Here is a 23,044-nt window from a genome sequence, read left to right as displayed (position 1 = left end):
AAAATATTTGGGAGGGGCGACGTCCGAGAGTCATTATGGGCAAGCCGCCACTGCCTGTTACAGTTTCTTTGCCTATTTAACGTACTCTCTTCTCTCCCATACCCAAACCGTGAGTTCCTAGTGCTTGTCTGCTTCGTCGATCCGGTGGAGCACTCTCTTCAAGGAAGTGAAGAGGACATGCTTCAAGGCCTTATGCCCCTTCCTCTCACTACTCTTTGCCATAGCTTATAGCACACGGTAAATGTACTCGAGCATAAATGGGCTAGGAATCATTTATTTGGCCCTGAACATAATCTCTAAATTGTGTTCATTAGTATTTCCCAGTTTATATATATAGAAGTACTGATATAAAACCTTTGGCTGCGGTTGCTAAAGCGCTAGTTCACTGTGTCTAGAAAATACTTGGATACCAGATCCTCTAGGGGGCAGAGGAATCATAAGATCCTTGTTGTTCCCTCATGACTCTTTTGTTGAGTTCTGTGGGGAGGGTCCTGGCTGTTAGGTGACAAATTATTGGATCTTCAAATCACTAGATCAAATGTTCAATGGGTGTAGAATTATGAAAAAAGTATTACATTAAAATTTTCATAATATTATTCTATTCAATACACCAAGGGAATCTGTTAACTTTTATGCACTTAAAATTTACTAGCAGAGTGCTTGGAAGATAATTAGAATTAAGATTCATTGTTCTTGGTATTGAAATGCACCTCCTACGGAGTGAGAGAGGGAGTTGTTTGAGTAAGAAGCAAGAGTAACTGACTATCCCTCTTGAGATGAAAGAGTTTGAACCATAGAATAAGAAGGAGCTGGGAGTGCAAATAAGAAGAGTCGGTTGAATGCACAAGTTCATATGTCAGAGTGTGGTTGTTCACTCTGGCAGGAATTTACTATTCATAGAATGTATTCATTCGGTGGAAGAAAAAGATGTGTTATAACACAAAATCTTTCCCATTCAGCCTTACTCTTATAAGTTTCAAGGCTTAACCTTCAAGTTATTTGAAGGCTTTTATTTAAGGCTTGGATATATCCACTTCTCTAAAGTTGGTGACATCATTACCTAGTTGTTTTGGTTCATTAACTGATCAAGAGAAGGAATTGCTCACAAGAGTGAAAACTCAACGAACCGCCCAGGGCTGATTGCAGCAGCAAACAACTTGGCAGAAGCTCTTGGCAATAACAAACTTATCTTTGAAAGGGCTAAGGCTATTGAATTATTGCTACAATTAGTATGTTTCTGGAAAGGTAGACAAAGGGTTGAGAAACTGAGAAATAAAATGGGTCTCTTTATTTTCCAAATTCTATCACAATCAACATTTTTAAAATTATATGTGAATGAGGCCTGTTGCCTGTGCAACCCCACAAATGGTTAACGAAGAAGTCAATTTTGAGAAGTTGTGAAAATTTTATTAAAGGGATGAGAATTACTTAGGGGATATGAAAAAATTCTTTGGTTTCCCACTTTTATATGCAGATTTGCTCTCTCGACAGCTTTTATTTTCCTGGCTGATTATAATGGCAATATTATGCATTAACATTAGAAGAGATTGTAGTAAAATACCCATGACTATGACAATTAAGGTGGGTCCATTGGATCAATCCTCACATCATGAGCATCATTTGTTCATTATTATTACATATATGCACTGACAGTATTTTCATCTATAAATGAAACCTATGACAGTTATATTGTTGACCTGTATTTAAATCATTCCTATTTTCCTTATGGAAATAATATTGCAATCCATTGGATTCAAGGAACAAATTATGGCTGTTTCATAATTTATTTACATAGCTATAATGAAATACATGCATATATGTATGTTCAGGCTTTCCTTTAAAATGCAAGACATTCACAAAACAGTAATTAGCATCATGGAAAATAGTGCAGTTGCATACCATTTAGATGCAAAATATTTTGTACAAAAGATTATATCAATTCGATAAAATTACAATAGTAAGAATATGGTGATTTGATAACATTCACTTGAAATTTCATAAAAAGACAATGCAGCCATACAGCATCCTCGATTACTATGACCACAAAACATTACAATGAGTGGCAGTATGTATAAACCTTATTATTACAAGAATATTATTTTAATTAAGCAATAAAACTTTTGTACTTCAGGTTACAGCTTGTACCTGCACTTCAAATGTCAGAGCATGAATGACATTCATATTTCAAGATCGGTACACAGGCACATATTGTGTATAATAATCATGCATCATCCATGAATGATGCCAAAAATAACATTTTAGTTATTTAAGTTCATATATATACAGAGGAAACGTTAACACAGCATAAGGCTTTTAAATCTAAATGGCATTACAACAAGTGGCAGATCTATTGGAGGGGGGGGACTAAGGGGAGTATAGCCCCCATTGGGTATCCAATTCACACTGGATAGAATGGTAATTTTGTTAAGACCCCCATTACTGCTGAGAGGTTAGTCCCACTTAGACCCCACTTGTCCCTATCCTGCATCCACCTCTGACATTAAAGTAAAATGTATAATAACCACAGAATATCTCACAAAATCTTTCAAATGCATTTGTCATAGCAATCTGAAATGTAATTAAATACATACTAAAACAAATTTGATTTGCCCATTTGTTGAGAAAAAGTGGTTATGAATATGAATGTGTGTTGCTTGAAATTCAAGAATTATATTTCAATCAATGGAATTTATCATTAATTAGGGAAATGAAGCAAAACTTAACAATGGAGATATTTAATTTTCCTTTTGGTATAATTAACTAATTTATGTAGGTGCTTTTTCATTAGATGGCACCCCATATTATATATGTAATTGTAATGCAGCAACAAAATCTGAAGAATTGGTAAACACTGAATTCACTGTTACCTGTTGGCTTGCTGAAATAGACTTTTCTATTTATGACACTTGCAAGAGTAATCAAATTTTAGCGACAATAAGCCCCAGTTTAATTGAGAAATTTTAAAATATGCCTATAAAAATCCAATCAAATTAGTTATAATTGTTTTTTATTTGTCAGCAGAGTTTGATTTATACAGTCCTTTCTTACTATTGACTGCAGTGAAATAAATGAGTTTTTCAATACTCTGTGGGATATGGGCAATGTACCAGGCTGGAATTCAAAGTTACTTCTAGCTTGAAGCTACTTTGACCAGTTCATTTGCATTTGCTTCCAGTTATGCTATGTAAGGGTAAGATAAATTAGAACTGATTGTGTACACTCCCATTTTAATTACTGTATAATTTTAATGAAAATTAATGTTGCTGATGCAACAAGCAAGTCATATATATAAGTATATATATGTATATATAAGTATATATAAGTATATACCTATATTTTTTATGGCTGGCTTTTAGCTCAGGAGAGCTATTATACATGTAATTTATCTTATTAATGGAAATTACCGGCACCTACAACTATCAAAATGAATAAATGAAATTAGTGAAATAGTTGCTTGTCTTAAAAAATAATATTTATTTTGAACCATCCTAGTTATAGAATGTATATACTTATAGAATGACTCAAATATCATAATTAATTCCTAAAATTGTATCATATCTTTCCTTTAAGCCATGGCCATCATAATGTCTAAACTTGAAAGCATTTGATAGGTTAACAGATGAGATTTACTATAAAATCCTTGTAGGTGGAGTTAAATGCATAATTTGGCACGCATATAATCTCTTTGCCATCCATCACAGAACATTTTGAGCTTTCATGCTTTTGAAATACCAATAATCTAGCTGTAAATGATGATTCCAGTTTCTCCGTGGAAACAAAGATACATTTTCCTTAGGAACAGCATCACTTTCATTAATATTGGAAGCCTTAAATTATTGATCTTAAATTTTGACCATGACTCTAAATGCTTAGGTTTACAATCCTCATTTGAGGTAAAAATGAGCAACAATATGAATCTTATGAGTGAACACAATGATGCTCTTACAAGCCAGTGGTTATTGACCATTTTGTCATCACTAGACTGAAAAATTGGTATTCTGGTGTATTTGCTATTTTTGGGTGCAAAATACCATGCACTGATTCTGTTATTGCCCAATATTTTTATGTAACATTGCTGGTCTCTTTTTCTTTGAGACTATTTAGGTTAACTGTCCAGTGGAGGAGAAAGTGAGATTAATAAATGCAGCTGTAATGACCTTTGAGAGCTTTAGCCAAGATTTGGTTTTATCAATATGCTAATATTCCTAAGCAATCCAGTAGCTGGTGTTTTTATGCATTAAAATATCATTTTATTTACATTTCAACACCATCAAAAGTAATTAAGCCCATATTAATTTTCTGTATTCAGTTGTTGTGAACACTGAAAATTAATGAAAACACATGGGAGGGTGGCAAATGTAGGAATCAATAGGTGAAGATCAGTGTGATGAGTCCGTGTTTTTAAACGCAATGTGCCAAGTCACTTCTCTTTTCAGATGGCCATGTGATCAGACCAATATGAGTTCAATTGGTGAATGTGGTCAGAGACACAATACCTTATTTTCATAGTTAATGCTAGGTGATGGACAGTAATTCTCATTGATTTTGATATGACCGGAAAACTCACTGAATTTTCATTCTCTTGAAAGATGGGTAATGTTTATGAAAGTACATATGTGATTGTTTATGGTATTTGATTTCCTATTACTATCGTAACATCTTGTTGAGTATGTAATGATCTTAGAACTGTTTTATTAATTGATCATAAATATGATTAGAGGCTGTCATAGACAGAATATGCTAAATTCAGGCATTCTGTGAAAGATGACTGATGTAATAGAAAAAGAATTTCGTACAGTCATATTTAGTATAAACACTCAAGTTACATGATTAATTGAATACATCAATATAATTTATAGGCATGCATCCCCTAATTAATGAACACATTCAAAGCAACATCGAGTTGGGGACATAGGCAATCATCCATCCCCACTAAGCTACACTGGTTGTAACTATATGAAGTTAACATTTCTAAATTTTATTCATCCCTCAATAAAAGGGAACTGCCAACGGGCATAATAACTTTATCATTATTATCTATATGTAATCTTAGATTGACATGCATTGTGTAAATGTAATTTACATTTGACTAATGATATTTTTCCCCTCTAGAGAATACTTTAGATCTTGCTCAATATTTTGCATTACAGCATATAAAAATAATGCCTAAATCTTCATAATAAAATGTATTAATATTATGTTAGAGCAAAACTTCAATCACTGGAAAAGCATTCTTTTAAGGCGTATTATTTTAGATTCATTTTTCATATATGTAGTATTATTCAATTAATATTTTGATTATGCAGTTTGAGCTTACGTGGAATATTATTTGATTTTTTGCAATCCAATAATGGACGGATACTTTGAGCTGATTCTCACATCAACTATAATAGTCATTGCTTTTCAGCTAATTTTATGATATATACCTATACATATGTATATATTCTTACTGAAGTACAGTTTGATATTAAGTACATTGATATTAAGGATTTATGTTCCTTATGTGTTAGTTTAGGTATTTTTCTTAGAAAAAATTTAAGCATAACTTAACAACTGGTTTGAAGTTTCATGGATGCTATCAAAATTGTGGTCAGAATTGTAACATTTTTTTGTGTGGAACAATAAAGTCAGTATGTATTATCATCTCCGTGAAAATGAGATTGAATGAACAAGTTTAGGCAATGAAGGCTAATGTACTTAGAACGATATCATAACTCATTCACTTGAAATGATTCTTCAGAAAATTCCCTTCCCATTTCTACTTTCGAATCCATCCTTTTTTGGCTTTATTTAAATTAGAAATTGATAATTTAAAATTTTTAATAGTGATCATCGGTTTAAGCTGATTAGAATTACTCAAAAAATGTTCGATCATTAACTATTGAATACTCTTATTATATGTTCAAATAGCCACATTTTCTTTCAATTATATAATTTGATCTCTTGATGCTGCTATTGTTGAAGGATTTCATGAAAAAATCATTTTCATCCATGCATAGGTATTTCATTGCGTATTCTACTTCATAATTCAGAATTTTAAAGAGTGCGTTCAATGAACTTGTATTTCTGTCAGGGTTCATTCAATAAAAAATTACTTAGAACTCACTAAAATCTCATGGTGGGATTGTTGTAAATAATATGTATACCTCAATTTTTCCTTAGCTGAAATCATTTTCCAGGTCTGTAGTTGATAATTTAAATTACATATTTCGATAGAACCACTGAATGTAACTAGTATTTACTAATTGTCATACAAGTAATCATATTGCCCAAAAATAACTTTGTTTCCATTTTTATCACAATGACGTGTGTTTAAATTAATTCTAATAAGCATTATATCAACTCTAGTCTAAACAAGGAAACATTCACATCATAAAATAATTATTTCATGTATGAAGGCACTGTACGTATGATAATTAAATGTGAGCTGTGATTAATATAACATTATGTTATAGGATAAAGAGCAATGATATATTTTATGCAGAGCAAACCCACTGTGCATTTACGTGAGCTTCACTCTTTAAACGAAAGTCACTTTTGCAATGTCGATTGTATGGTGATCTGAATTTCATAGGGATGTGAACCATGATTTTGGCTAAGGAAATCAACCAAATTCTTTATTTGAGATAATATTATCAATTGAATTTGTAATTTTTCAACGCAATTCTGTTGATTGCAAATACTCTATTGTGAAATACTGGGAAAATGGACTTATTTGCTCTTATTACCTTGCTGAGGACAATTTTTAGAGCCAATTCAAATAAATCCTTGGTGGCTACATTTAAAAATCAAGCATCTATGGAATAGACTGGGACCTCATCTTTGCAGTACCCTTTCCAATAACTTTCCTTGTAAGTGACAAGAATTTTTCCAATTGAAATGCTCAATATATATAAAGGAGAGCATACATGTATGTACATTTCAATCCCTGCGCAAACAGCATAGAGTTAACTTGCAGCTTTTTCATCATTCTTGGCCAGTTTGCTCACATAATCTATCCATAGAATGAAACATTAGCAAGCCCTCTCGTACGGATATTCTTCTTCCTGAATAATTTATAACCAAGAGGCATATTTATCATCCATATATATCTGGATGAAGGTTAGATTCATAACAGAGTACAATTTTCTCTTAAACTTTGATAGATAATTGCTTAATATGTGTTCAGATTTAGCCTTTAATCAGCATGTAATCATGTCGAATATGTATGTGATAATATTTAATATGATCCACTATTTATATACTTTAATTAAGTATTTCAATATAATTATAGTTGTTTGATGTCTTATAAAGGGTTAAAAAATGTTAACTTCGTACTTTCTTAGTATAAAATTTGATGGTTTATGTACCGCCTAATTTAATTTTCTTGGTGTTGGTGCCATTTGTTTTTCTTGATTTAAAGTAACTCTGGATCAGGTGGTAGGAAAACAGCTTCTGATCCTTCAGGAACTGGCTTTGGCAGTATTTTGTTTGGTATCATATAGGTGAGGAATTGAGTAGGAACTTCTGCCAAAACTTCTTTTGCCAATCTCACCTGGGCTGTCTGAGCATCTATACCATGATCTAGAAAATTACGAAGGGGAACAAATTGCACTATATCGCGAATACATCTTGTACCATTGGGAGCAGTCAGCGGAGTGGTATCAGAATCCAATTCCTCCATGGTTGAAAAGTCTGCTGATCCCACGCCAACGATGATGATAGACATTGGTAGGCAGGAGGCATCTACGATGGCCTATGTGAAAACAAAACGAGGCCGGCAACTTTTAACTTGTAACATATAAATTTAAGTTGTTTGTTGTGGATTTTGGTGTGACGTGAACCGGGGAAGGTAATAATAAGCAGCAGAGGTGGAGGGAGGTGATTGTTGTGGTTGTGGACGGCGCGGGAGGAGGTGTGTGGAAAGAGGGGTTGCATTGTAAGAGTGATGGCCGACGGGTGTCTCTCCCGAGATTGATTTATTTAAAGTGTATTTGAAAGTGGAGTAAACCAAAGAAAAATAAAAAACGTTACAAACTTCTATAACGTCTCTTCTATATGTGACATCAAATTTTTTGCAACTGTTCAAAGGATTTAGGATCTCCCATATTGATTACTTGCACATCTTTAAACTACGTGACAATTATGAAAAAAAATCAGGGAATAATTTAGCGGAGTGGTGGATATGTATTTACCTGAACTGTCTTGTTCATGTCTGTTATGACTCCATCAGTCATTATAAGTAAAATGAAGTAATGACTCCCATCTCTGTAAGTAGCAGCAAATCTAGCTACATGGTTTATCACAGGGCAGAAATTTGTAGGGCCATATAGCTGCACTTTTCTGATGCAATGGTGGTATGCTTTCAGTACTCCTGGAAATAAAATTCTCTAGTTCAGATTACAAAAATCTAATTATGATGTGAATATGTGGTTTTTATCATGTGATTGTAATTTGCTCATAATTATTTATTACGCTTGCCTTTTAGACCATGACAGTAAGGATCATCTCTCTTCAGATTTACGAAAAATTCATGTGATACTCTTCCATCAGGTGGCAGTCTTGCTCCAAATCCTAGGACAGCAAAATCTTTGTCCGAGGAATAATGCTGAATTATAGAACCCACTGCTCGAATGGCTATCTCATAGCTATTTGGTTCCTTTCCGATGTAGTGAAGAGAATATGGTGTGTTTGGATCGCCATTGGACCCTGGATATTGTGATTGGACAAAGTATTAGGTATACATATTTTCTGTACAATAATAAATATCAAATCAAAGTAAACAAACACATGTGACTGCGTAGAAAGAGATACATTTAATTTAATTTGAACTAGTTGAACAAAATTTGGAAAAAAAGGATAGCTGTATTTGCAGAATTGTTTGAATTAGGAATATATTTTCATTAAAGTTAAAATTCTCTTTCAAATAGATATATTTATAGGTGCTTAAATATTTTGTTATGATGAAGCAACCTGAATCCATCCTTGGATATCTATAAGCTAAGAGAAATTGTATTATGTTCAATTTTCTGATAAAGCATCAGTGTTGAAATGAGTTCAGTGCTTAATGTAGAAATTCATAAGTAGTTCCTCTTTGCACGGAATGGATTACCAATCATGACAATGTAAACTGTTTTAACCAAACCTGCATGCTGCAAAAAATTGAGGTTTTAATTTTAAGGAAATTTAAATTTGAGGCTTTCCAAGAAAAATTTATGTTCATTAGGGGTATTAAGGACTATTTATATTCCTATGCAAAGCATCACCCCCAAAGGCTATTGTTATACATGTTGCAAACCAAAATTCCTTTGAAGAAATTAATTTGAGTGACGCTGGCCCTTTAGATCATGCCTTTTTTCTTTTTCTTAACAAAAATCAATAAATAATAATGGGCTAGATAGGGAGGGAAAATAGTTGTAATTCATGTTCATTTAAAATAATTTGAGATCCAAAACTAAAAATTTGCACAGGAAATTAATGATAATATTAAACATTTATACGTAGTTTAAAAATATCCTTAGGAATAGTTACTGCCTTTGGAAAGGAATTTTTTATTAATGTTTCAATATAAACATTCATCATTTATATTTCATTTGAAAAATCAATATACTTTTTACCAAATTTATAGTCCTTATGTTCTATAACCGTAATGGTTCATTTTTTATATTCTGTTTTAATTGCTTTAATTAACTATTATTTCCCATTATAAATAAATATGAATTATTTCATTGTATGCTAATATATTACTGTTAGTAAAATTAATTACTTATTTCAATATTAGCTTCATTTTATGCAACCTTATAATGTTAATTCTTTTATGATTTGCATAATTATTTTAATAATTTAGAATTATGAGCACCAACCTACAATTTTATCATATTTTTTCATTTAGAACTCTTATGTGGAGGTGCTTTGTCTTGATGTGCCTAGAATTTCAAAAGGCAGCTATGGTAAATTTTCCAATGCATCACAACACATAGTTTGAGTGCAACAGCATAAAGTGTACAAAAAACACTCAACATTCTTTATATCAATTTACAACACCAAGTGATTAATGTATATACACTGGAGTTTCATGCTGTTGATGCACAATTTATGCATAATTTCGTAGCAGATCATTTGATTAAATCCAAATTTTAAAATCAATTCAATGTAACACTTAATTGATTGCCTCTATGGACCATGCAATAAAAATTGCAAGAACAGTCGCAATTATGCATCTTGCCCTTAAACAGCATAAGAATGTAAAAGAAGATATGTACAGTTTGTCATTCATAGTAAATGTAATGAAGATGGCCAGAAAGACAAGCTATTCTCAGCATATCAGTAACCACAGTAGTAGTATGCAAAAAATATGGTGAAATTCATAAGCTGATAGAAATCGAAATTGTGTTTGCATCACAGAGAATGAGTAGTCACTTGTAGCAAATTCATATGTAGAGAGTATAAATGGTGTATAATGAGAATGAAAAAAAAAACAAATTATGAAAATAACGTACCTTATTCATACATGATTTTCAACAGTCACCAAATTAGCCCTGGCAAACTTAAAATGAAAATTTACCTACATTAAAACATTCATAGGGTTTTTTTTTGTTTTTTGCCTGCTTCCTAAATCAGGCCAGATCTCTTTTTCAACCGAAAATGGGCTGAAACGGGGCATGTATGGAAGGGGTCAGTTTATAAACTAAATTACTTGGAAGAAATTCAGTTTTTAATTCTTATATTTATGTAAGTTGGTCGATTACAGAGTACATTTTTGTATTCATCCTTTCATTTATGCATTTACATGTAAACATTTTAATGCATTGTGTAACCAGGCCTCAGCCTGGGAACCTATTGGGGGTGGTGGACGAAATTCTCCATTAAAACTTTCGCGGGTACTTGTCATGTTAAATAAAAACTTTTGGGCTATGTCGCTACGTCAGTTTTTGGGTGGCCCAAATGTTTCCTGACAGATGCTGGTCACTTTCTCAAGCAATTCTGAGAATCCCTCGAGAAAATCACCAACCAACGAAATTTGCCACCCAAAAATTGAGGCGGCGACTTAGCTCAAAAGTTTTTATTATTAACATGGTGGTGGACGAGTAGAAAGGAAATGGATCCTGTGGAGTTCGAGGGGTATGGAATATGATTTCCCGAATAGAATTCAGAATAGTTGTCTTACTAGTCTTTTTAAGGAATCAGTGGTTGGTCTAAAGGGAATTTCCACAAAATTTCTAATAAGTGCAAATTTGTGAGCTTTGAGGCTTTTTTTTTTTTAGCCTAAATACATGAAGTAAAAACATTAGTATATGCACAGGTTTATGCAAATCTTCACTCTTAACATGGTATCTATCTTAGTAATGTATAGAAATCACTCATAAAGTATATTATTTGTTTATTGATAGGTTAGAAAATCCTAAGTGTGACAGCTTGTAACCCTGACCTCTGGGTCATCACTCTTAGATTCGCTGTTATTGGTTATGACCACGCGGCTTCATCTAGTTTAGAGTCATAGGCAGTTACTTGTGGGCCATCCAAATTCCTGTGAACTTAGATTTGCTTATTATTTACCCCTTGCATCTTCAACTGTAAATGAATATTAACTGCTGCCAAGAGTTAACAAAGCCAAAGAGCTTGAACTTTCATGGCAGCAATTTTTTTATTCATGCATTGGTATTTAAAGGTAATTAGTTACTGCCTTCAATTGATTAATGATTGACTTCTTCATAATGAACATCCTGTTGTGCATGAGTTAAGGCTAGCTAGAAATTCGCATTATACATCACTTGATTATGTCACTATTATCTATTAACAGACCACCATCCCTTACATACTAAATAATGCCATACTAATAAAGTACCATCCAGCCTCTGGGATGATTTAGGAATTATTACCTGCACTTCCTTTGTAGTCTTTTACTGCAAATGGCTCAGTCCCATCTTGTATGAACATCTGGTATTCAAGTATGGAATCCCAGGCTCAACTGCTTCTTATCTCTTTAATTCATGAGCTGTAGCACAAAAATGAGCACACACTCTACAAATTAATATTAAAAATATGGAAAACCAGTCCTTGATTTTATAGTTGTATGTAGGGCAATGATATTTTTGGAAATGTAATAAATTTTTACTTCACTTTTGAAATCAGTTGTTAAGTACCAACATATTGTGTCAGTAAGTGGGTTGATAATGTACTATTTTACTACTTAATGTATTTAATTTTTTACAAACAATTTAAAATACCATATCCACCGTTTTAACTCTCTAAAAGCTGGAAATATTCAGGCACATACATACAACACTTCCACCTTTCCCAACGTATAGGTAGCCTATTGCTATGGTTGTTTCTTTAAGTAAAAGTATGCTACCTTCCAGTACTCTAGTCATAAGGTCTCGCATTCAATGCCGAATATGTTTAAATGACATTGGAATTCAAATTAATGCCTTTAATTACTACAAGTCAAATTATTTTATTTAATACATTTATATTTGGATTAAATATTGGTCCATGACTGCAAAATGCTACTGGTTCAGATAGGTTAAGTAAACTACAGGAAGTCAAAAATTTTATAAATAGAAAATGCTTTTCTAATGCATGTATTGTCATAGGAATTAATAAATGAAATGTAAACTATGATTTGTTACACAATTTCACTTTTTTATGCATTCATAACACCTATTTATTTGTAAACTATTGAAGCAAAATGAATGCAGCAAGAAAATTGACTTAATAATCCATCATAATGGGCTATTACTTAAAGTTACAAAAAGCTTTGTCAAATCCTATATTCTCCTTTAGAAAGCATTATGAGGCCAAGTTTAGCTGAAAACTAAAAATCAAATGAAGTTACTGACACAATTGAAGTATATGGGTAACTATTACAGCATATTTGAGTGGTGATTAGAAACTGCTAAAACGTGATACATAATATGTATGGGAGTATTAACGAATGTGCATAGAGCAACAGACTCACTTCTGACACTCTATCATGGAAAAGTTTTAAAAATCAATGGAGGGGAAGGTAACGCACATATGTATTACAATAGAACCACTTTCTTTGCTGGGAGAATGAAGGCACTTATTGCACACACTGTTTGACATTAAACTGCAGTATCAAGAGCATAAGCTGACTTGTGAGCACAGGCAAGTCTACAGTGGGTATTGTGGCAAGGAGCGCAAACATAGAATTAAAAACCCTTATTATGTGTGAGTGGAATGTAAACATAAATCCTGAAAACCCAATGCAAGAAAAAGGTGGAAACTATAAATTCTACATCGTAAATGCATGATATTTTTTATTCTATATTCACTGAGACACTTGCAAGTTAATCATTGAGATAGGAGACTGAATTTACAAGGGAGCAGTCATAGGCACCCTGGGGACCCATGCAGAAAAAAAAAACCAAAGCTCGCTTATGCTTGTGAACCTTTGTTAGGTGATGGAATCTTAGCACGTTCAAGACTTAATAATTCCAATGAAGAGCTGTTAAACCTTTAAATACACCTTTCTGATATGTAGATTTTTTTTCATTTGTAGAAAAAATTGAAAAGTTGGATGAGAGGAATAAATTTGTTTGTGGTCATAACACAGTTGATGAGTGATGTGGTTTTTAAACTTTTCCTAAAATTAGGTGCCAACCATGTTTTCAAGTACATACAAAACAAAAATCGAATGTTAGATAAATTACTGATGCAGAATATGGGCTTAATAGCTCTTGTCAGAGCATTTCTTTGTGAGTATTAATTGAATGTCTATTTTTTGTGCCATTAACCTTTCATCTTACAAAATGTGAGACATACATGCTATAGTAAAAAGTAATAACTGTGCTAACGTGTGCAAAGTTGACATAAATGCAATTGAAAGTGAAGCAAATACCAGCTTAGCCATACACCAATCAGTGTTTTGAGTCAGGTAAAAAGAATACAATGAAATGCATACAGCAATAAGCATATGTGCAAGGAAGAAATGCATGTATCAGACATTCAAAAACCCTTTAAAAATAAATGACAGATGAGGAAGTAACATCTGTTTTATAGTAAACCACTGCCAGTTGATAACTTTATTCATGAATGGATGTTTTTCAATGGTTGACAGAAATCAGTGAATGAAGTCATAGGAGGAAAATTATACTAGTTTTAAACAACATCTTAATTCGATAAACTGTGATTTCCTTCCTCTCAATGCTGGCAAAGGTTTGCTGAATTTGAAAATATGTGTAAGTATAGTTGTTCATAAATTGGACATTTATTAAATAATTGCAAAGAAAGCCACACCAATATTGCCATAGTCTGCCTTTTGTCGGAAAGTTGTTACCAAAACCATAGAGCTTAGATTATTTAATGTTCTATTTATGTGATTTAAATTTTTACCCAATGTTACATTGGATAAAGTATGTAATGATTTAATTACATCGTATATGCTTATTATGACATTTAATATCATTGCATTAATCTTTAATAATCAGTACATGATTTTGTATTACGTAATTGAAATAATTTATGGGCATCAATTGCATAACTATGGAGTATGTGTTTTTATTAATGTGAGAATTTTAGTTGAGGTATACTATGTAGTGCTAAAAAACTAATATTAATAAAAGCTAATATTTTCTTTTGGGCTATTGATTGAGTTTTCTCGCTTTCAAAAGCCATTTCTTTACAATGTTTGGCTCTGGGTCAATCACTCATGTACCACCTAACTCAATATATCTAAATATCCAAGTGAGAGAACCAAATTTCTAGTAATAGAATGCATTCACTTCTGATTCTACCTAAATTTGGATTGATGGAGAAAAATGAGTCGACGTGGAATTAACCCGGAAAAAAATCATCAATAAATTCTAAAGCAAATAAAATTCCATCTAATTGTAATGTTTGCAGTGCAAGTATGTAAGGAAAAGTAAAGCATTGATAGGTTTTAATTTTTCGGCTGTAAACTTTTATTTTTTGATTTTTTAAAGTATTAGACATTGATCAAATGCTGACAAAAAGCAATTGCGATGGAATTTTGTAGTTTGTAAACAGAAAAATTTTGGTCTTGCTTCTGGTTATCAAATTCAGAAGAAATTGCCATCATCATCATCACTGGTCAACAATCCTAGGATTGGTTTGACGCAGCTCTCCACTCAGTTCTCCTATCAGCTAATCTTTTCTTGCTAATCTAATCTTTGAAGAAATTGCCATTTTGTGCAAATAACACCACCCTCACAAAAGTCCAGGTCATCAGGCATTAAGGTTAATTTTCACTTCCCACTCTATTTCACATATCATAGATCATGTTTTAAAGAGCTCATAAATGTTTGCAATCTTTCCTTAGCAATGAAACCACAGCTACCTATATGAAATTGGAATGGTTGTAAAGGGTTTCCAAAACACGTTAAATTTGTTATGCAACCCACACACTAGTATTGCATTGTGTGTTGCGTCATAACTTTTTTAAGGGTGAAAAATGTACATGGATGTCCCTGTCAAGCTATTTTCTATGAAAATAGTATGTATGAATGCGAGTTGATGGGTTTATCTCCTTGTAATTTTCAAGGTTAACCCTGATTCTGAATAGACTACTTATTTTTTTACATTAGCATGCTTGGAGTTATGCTTTCCTTGTGGCCTTGCTTAGGAGGTTGGGAAGAATTTCAATGAATTTGGAGATGGTGGAGACTGCCTCATTATGACTTTAATCGATAGTAAGAGTCAAACTGGCCACTTAACGCATAAAGAGCAGAGCCAATACCCGAATATGAAGCGCAGTGGAAAACTTAGTTACTTGCGTTGGCCATGAGGACTGACTTTTGAAAGTGACCTTAAAATGGCAGTCAGCTGTGTGGTGGCCACATATTTACAGTGGCTATACCAAAATGGTATATTTATTGCTCACCGAAAGTGTTAGTACCTAAAATGTAAAGTAAGGATTGGAAAATATGTGTAAAATGAATGTAAAAATTAAAATGTGAAGGGAATTTATTCATTATGATTTGATGAGTATATTGATGTATGAACTACTGACAGGAATATCCCAGGTACAAATTTAGGTCAAACATGTGATTAATGATCCCTCACACTTAAAAATCTCACAGTGGGAAAATCTGACTGTGGGATATCATTAGTTACCTTAGGAAAGAAATTTACATCCTGAACATCTTATGCTAAATTTGCACACCATGAGCTAATTTTTGGGTAAGCTCTATTCTCAGCTATCAAACCAAACTTTGGACAGTAACACTGAGTGATTGAGCCATATAATAATTAATGAAAGATACTTTAAGGAGGGAAAATGTGGTTGACCAGGGAGAATATTTTAATGGATGTTTTCCTGCTGAAAATGGTAACATACAGGAAACGTACTCATTTTGTGCTTCTCCTGATGTAAACGTAGCATATGCGTAGTGTGCGCATTACTTTTAAAGATATATTTTTCATATAACTTTCATAAATCAAGAGTACAATTAGCGTGCACTAAGGGCAGTTTTATAATGTCTGGTTAAAATTTTGCGGAGCATGAAAACTGGAGTTAACTCATCCTCGCATTGGAGATCATGAGTTTAACTAAACATTATTTTGAACTGCTTTTACTTACTGTAACTTACTTACATTCTCCAGCTAAGGTTTTGGCTGTACCATGTTCCGATGTGTGTACAATGTACATTTTATGCCAGTGATGACATGCCACTGTACATCTTGTTCACTCATTAGTACATTTCATGTTCAGTTCCACAGTTGCTATACACTTACACTTGAAATGGGACAGTGTGTATTTAATGTACCCTTGCTGGGCCCTTTTGAGTACGCCCTTCACTTTCTCTCAGTGTACAGTTTTAAATCTTATGCTACCTGTACATTGGATTGAGTGCAAAAAGTGTGTGCGTTTCCTGTATGTCACAATTATTAGCCTGGTAATGGGCCATAGGATATGTATTCTTGGTCTACTTTAAATATATTTTGATCTCTTAATGGAACAGGGATGGTGCACATTTATTAATACATGTTTGAAGGGAAGACATAAAATGAAAATTTTACCTGTGAAGTCAATTGCAAATGTGCAATGCAATTGAGTACCACCTTTAATATACTCCATGAAAGAGTTGATCCTCTGCATTTGGAAGAAGGTCAGTGCTATTTCACCCGAGTCTGAATAGTTATGCTTCTTTTCCTGAAATTGAGTGTTATTGTATGCCTTTTCACTATTCCAATGCGAGAGGAGAGCAAGAGGTAATTGATAAATTTCCATTTGAGATTGTGAGAGGACCACAATTTATAAATGCCTAATTCATAACGCTGTCCTGATTTTGGTCATAATGTAGATAAAATTTACTTTAAGAAATTACTTAGAATCAGAATTCCTTATTATATTTTTTACAAAACGTAATATGATACATTTTCTCCTCTGAGCAATTGATGGTCCAGCTTCATAATAATGCATAAAACTTTGTAAACATTAGACACTACAAGAGATGTGGAAAAATTGGTTCTCACAATAGCATATCTCTCAAACATTAATCTGTCAAATGAGAAGGGAAAAGGCCTGATAGAAGACAGAAAAATTAGCCTAAAATTAGATTTAAGACTAAAAATACCTTTTTCTCTTTATTTATGAGTCGATAAATATTTCTTGGGCAAGGGCCATCACTGAGGTCTCTTAAAGTGGTCTCAAAGTCTCCAATTAGTATAAGTTTCCCAGTACCGTTGTATTCATAGCACTCCACCTGATGAACATGGAATAATTCAACTTTTGGATAAACCTCTGGAGTTAAAGTTATGAAGCAATTTGAAATAATTGATGTGCAGACAGAACTGCCATTTACAAAAACACCTTGAATTTGATTTTAAAAAATTATTACAGAATTGCATACCTCTTAGGTGTAGATGTAGTCAAATTGTAGGGTGGATATATTTCAATGAGTAAGTCACGCACTTAGTAGATTCCTCAATTTTGAAATCTACCTTATAAAGTATACATATAATTAAATTTATAAATTACCGAGTTAAATCTCTTACTTTTTTCATGACATTGGTATTTTTTTGTGAATGTCCATGAAAATTTCACATTTTTTATTTAAACATAACACTTTTCTCCTCTTTTATTGCCATCCATTGTGTTCAATATTGCAAGACCGTCTATACAAATAGGTACACTTAGGTAACACAGAACAAAGTACAGAAGGAAACTGCAAAAGACTGATTAACACAGGGAGGGTCGATCGTGGAGTTGGGGAGAGGGGTTGGGAGTTGGCCGGTGCTTTACAGAGACAGATTTTTCCCAGCCCATGGCAGGGGTGGCATTTAATGTATTCTTTTAGTCTGAGAAGAGGAGCTGTGATGATAATGGTAGATTTCTTTTTGAGCATTATTGGAAGAAAATATTGGATATTGATAGAGCTCTCTGCTTCTTAAAACGAATATAACATTGCCATAATATTTTATAACAACATAGAAGAGGTTGAAAATATAATCTTGCCGTGAGACCAACTTCATTCCGAACCAAACTGCTTTAAATATGCATTTGTTAAAAGCAGATTTTTTTATAATTTGGTATAATGGCCTTTTTTGACAGGGAATGGCTTTCCCTTTGTTTAAAGCAGGACTTTGTTAATAGTGAGTTGGTTATCTGTGGGAGCCACTGTATATAAAAAACATCATTCAGAGTGGCATTGGACCTAAGTCTCCATTAAGCACTCACTGAAACTTATTCTATGTGCATCACCAAAAAAAACCTTTAATTCTCTTTAATGTTACTACCCAAAGGCTATCTTACTGTGATGTTTAAGCTCCCAGCAAGATCGCAACACAATTTGGCCTCTGTCACACAACTTCATGTAGAAACAGTCTGGGTGTTTTCACCATGTAGTAAGAGAACAGCACTGGACTACTGCCAAAAGTTAATGCATAATGCACAACCCAAGCCTCAATTTTGAATGCACTTGTGACAAATTTGTCCCAGCATAGTATATATTTCTTTATGCACTGCAAACTGAACGGCATAGTCACCCTCACTGCGTGGCAAAAACTCCCAGAGAGATTAAAGCTCAAGATTTTTGAGAGAGAGATATGATCAAGTGTTACCTTAATTGTCCTATCAACATCTCCGTTGCACAAGTTTCTCACTGGTAGAGTGAATCTTTTCCACTTTGGATTGAGAGTGGCTCTCTGAACTTCTGTTTTGTAAACCACCACATAATCTCCAGATTCAATCACCTGATGGAGGAAAAATGCCTGCTATAGAACAGTTGTCCGTGACCATAGGCATATCTAGGGGGGGGGACGTCTCCCCCCCCCCCCCAGATCCTTAAAATATATGCAACATTTTCAATATGGTCCCATTATCATTGCGCTCGTTTTGTATTATGAGGCATCCTTGTGCCCCCCTCCCCCAGAACAAAATTGTGGATACAGCCTTGCTTGTGCCCCCCCCCCCCCCCAGAAAGAAATCCTGGACTCGCCCCTGTCTGTGACAACAGCACTTCTGACTCCAAACATCAACCATTACATTACTGTTGTACATCATTCAATCTGATTGGGAACAGGTGACAATAATGTAAGTTAATTTGGCAGGCTTTAAAAAGAAGGGATACCTGTATAAAAATATAATTATTTACAGTTATTGTAGGCCATCTTGTAAATTAAAGCATCCAGATGACACTCCTCTAGCTCTTCAAGTCTCTGGTTGAAGAATGAGGAAGGATTAAAATGGAATACCAAGTTTTTGAGAAGTGGCTTTAAATACATGGCAAACTCCATCTATTGTGACCATGGGTTGAGGTGAGGAGAAAATCAGGGCAGAAAGCATGCAATTGTTAATTGAAATTTTGGCTTCACCAATGATTACACGTCTTGTCATAGGAGCAAGGAAGAAACTTCTGTCAGTGAAGGGAAGGCAGCAGGGAGGGTCGTGGTGTTTGGATCCCCCCACCCAAATGTTTGGGAGATATGCCAAGCCTTTAGTGTAATTAGTCCAAAAAGTATGCCCTAGAAATGTATCCTGTTGCATGGAAACAAATGGATAGTCAGCATGGTCAATGTGTTAAAAGTTAAATTTAAAATATATGTCTCAGGCAATTGGTTGTTGCTAGTAAGTTTATTTATTAAAAAAAATTGTAAATGTTGTGTTGGAAGTGTGGGTTGAAAAACCTGAGGGATTTTTTCTGAACAGGGAAGTGTTTCCAAAGGGTTTATGTGAAAATTTGTCCCATCCACGAAGAAGTGTGGGATGAAAAGCCTGAGGGTTTTTCCAAACACGGGAGGTGTTTCCAAGAGGCTTGTGTGAAAATAAAAAAAGAAGCTATGTTGACTTAACCAGTCAGGCAGAAAATGATGTTCATAAATTGATAAACTCTTAAAAGGCGTGAATTAGGAGTGTCTGACAGAATCATATGTTTATTCATCTGAAAAACTCATGAAGTATGTAGGGTAAGGGATTTATGGTACATATTTGGAGAAAAAATATAATAAGTTCAAGAAAACATTGGGTAAGTGGCTCTATGTTAGGAATTTAGGATAACCTGGCTACTTGTTGTAAAATAAGCTCTTATAAAAAATTTTTTTTTAAAAAACCAGCCTTTATATTTAGATTACAGGGGATGAGCAACGTTTATATATGACACAAAGCAAAAAAACTCAGTGACCCCGAAAAACCAAAAGTGACGTATAGGGGGGCTATAGGTTGACTGGGGGGTGGTTAAAGGGGAGAGTTAAAGGAGAAAGTTGGAGAGAAAAAGTTATATTTTCATGTATTGTCATCGGAAATGAAGAAGTGTGCAAAATTTCAGCGTTTTTGCTTCACAGGAAGTGAGTCAAATTTGAGTTACAAGATTTGTACCAGACAAACAAACAGACAGGTTGGTGAGTTGATATAAAGACTGGAATGACCATTAACAAGAAAAGAAATACTGCTGGTGAAGTTGATAACATCAAGATTATGTAGAACATTTTTTAAAGAATTTAAAATGAAAACTTTTGAATGTTGGAATTATAGTTAAAAGAAAAACAAGACAAAGGCAACATTGTGTGTTAACGATAAAAAAAAGTGTTTAGAATGATATTAAACCATTGCCCATCAAGGGGAAATGTTAAAAGTTAAATTTAAGAAAAAAAAAGACAAATATGTGTGTTGTTGCTATAGTTACAGTTTATTTATTTAAAAAGTTTAAATGTTGTGTTGATTTTTGTCAGAATAGCCATCTTAAGGGAATAAAGATTCTACTTATTAAGACACGGAGTGAGACAGATATATTTTTATTTTTTAATTCAATGAAGGAGTAAAAATATTTGATGAGATAAGGTGAACATATGTAATATGTAAATGAGGAATCTGAAGTATAGGGCACTTTCAGTTGATTCAACTTTTCACTGCCAATTGCAACCTAAATTGAAGTAAAAATGAGACAGTAAAAATGTCTTCAGACATATCAATCTGTGTTTAGACAGCATGGTACCCATTTCCATCAGGCATAGTGCATACCGTACGTCATATTAAATTTATAGTCTTAAAGCCATATGCCATCGATTGTTAATTGTGCACTTTGAATCGCACAAAACATGGTAATAGGATAGATAGTCAGAAAGTAGCCTTAGGGAATGATAAAGTTGGTTGGAAGGGGCATGCAGCTCAGAATGGTTGGGAGGAGGAAAAGCTTTTAAAATGGGATGGAGGATATGAAAATTTGATGGCATGAGAAAAAAAGGTTTGAATTATTGAGGAGTGGCAAAAATTGCACCCCCATAAAAAACACAAAACAAGTGATTGCTCTGAATTATATTAATACATCTATATATTTACTAACCAACCTTAGTAATTACAAGAAATGGATCTCGTTTGCCAAAAAAGCATTTTTTCTCGAAGCGGCGGCCTTCAAACTCCAATCGGACATTGTCTCTGACGACTGCTAGTTCTTCAACACTTAATATAATAGTTCCAAAGTTTCCATCTACCTTATATTCATTTTCAAGCCCTGATAGAGGCATTTTAACTTTTCCTTTTGATATAAGCTGCAACAGGAGCGAAAAAATTACAATAAGGTCACTTACTAAGTACATGGCAAAAAATTAATTCTTAAATAACAACCTAAGAAAATTAATTGTAGCAATGGTAGAAGGTGAAATTTCTGATTGTAAATGATCACCACTCACCTGACCCAATGTACAAACAGCCATTCCCAAAAAGTCATGCTTGGATAAGTCATCTGTTTCAGCATCTAGATCAAACACTTTAAACATCAATGGCTGTTCTTCTTCAAAATGGTATGGAAGTATAACTTTGCGAGTGAAGTCGGGATCATGGCAATTTTCAATCCCCTCTGTTCTACTCAATTCCAACCACCTATTGTCGCCAAAAATTTTATGAAATGTTACAACCATTGGGTCGGATTTGGATAGAAGGTCCTTCCTCTGCAATCCCCTAAAAAAAATAAGATTTTTCAAATTTTTGTTCCCTTGAAAAATAAGGGTTTTCCAGAAAGCAAGGTCGCTTTCAAGATTAACCCTTTAACTGCCAGATATATTGGCCCCCGTTGGATTGTAAAAACTGCCTAAATTTTTTTGCGCATTTTTGACTCAAGAGAATCCAGATGTATGAAATAAATAAAGTACAGGAAATAATTATGAATTGAAATCTTGCATAAATACCTGCATGATATTGTAATCTCAACTTCGCTCGCAGGTAGTGCAGCAGTTCCAGGGGAAAATGAGGTGCTATTATCCCAATCCTTCATCACGTTCACTACGTTTGAGATAGCCACATTGAATTGTTAAATATAAATGATCACAATTTACACAAGAAAAGATTCTTGAATCAATTCTATTTTCTCTCTTCTTCAGGTAACCCGAAGTCAATATGGCAGACCATGGCAGATGAAATGATAACAATCTTGTGGACAAGGGTAAATGGATCGAAGTCTCGCCCCGCAGGTAAAATAAACCAGCCGCCCAGGCGCAGAATATTTAAGAAATATGTGAATCATGTTTTTCCTCGGGAATAAAAATAGCAAGCTCTAGTAGCGCTTTTGTGACCGTGATGTGAACTAACTAACAGTACGTCTTTCGCTTTTTTTCCATGCTTTCAATTCGACTTCGATCTCTCGAACGATCG

At 33.7% G+C, this 23,044-nt stretch overlaps 1 protein-coding gene across 1 annotated transcript; it reads right to left on the bottom strand.

Annotated features, from left to right (window-relative positions):
• Positions 1-3,419: 3,419 nt before the first annotated feature.
• Positions 3,420-23,027, bottom strand: LOC124155177 (copine-8-like). The gene is made up of 9 exons (XM_046528894.1): positions 22,582-23,027; positions 22,087-22,354; positions 21,745-21,945; positions 19,024-19,155; positions 17,538-17,666; positions 16,981-17,113; positions 8,522-8,688; positions 8,175-8,369; positions 3,420-7,735 (listed from the first exon to the last, which is right to left on the bottom strand). The coding sequence occupies exons 1-9, from the start codon at positions 22,665-22,667 to the stop codon at positions 7,397-7,399; spliced, it is 1,650 nt and encodes a 549-aa protein (XP_046384850.1). The 5' UTR covers positions 22,668-23,027; the 3' UTR covers positions 3,420-7,396.
• Between the last annotated feature and the right edge of the window lie 17 nt (positions 23,028-23,044).

The sequence above is a fragment of the Ischnura elegans genome, chromosome 3, assembly GCF_921293095.1.
Source record: "Ischnura elegans chromosome 3, ioIscEleg1.1, whole genome shotgun sequence".
NCBI lineage: Eukaryota > Metazoa > Arthropoda > Insecta > Odonata > Coenagrionidae > Ischnura > Ischnura elegans.
This window is presented reverse-complemented; position numbering and strand designations above follow the sequence as displayed.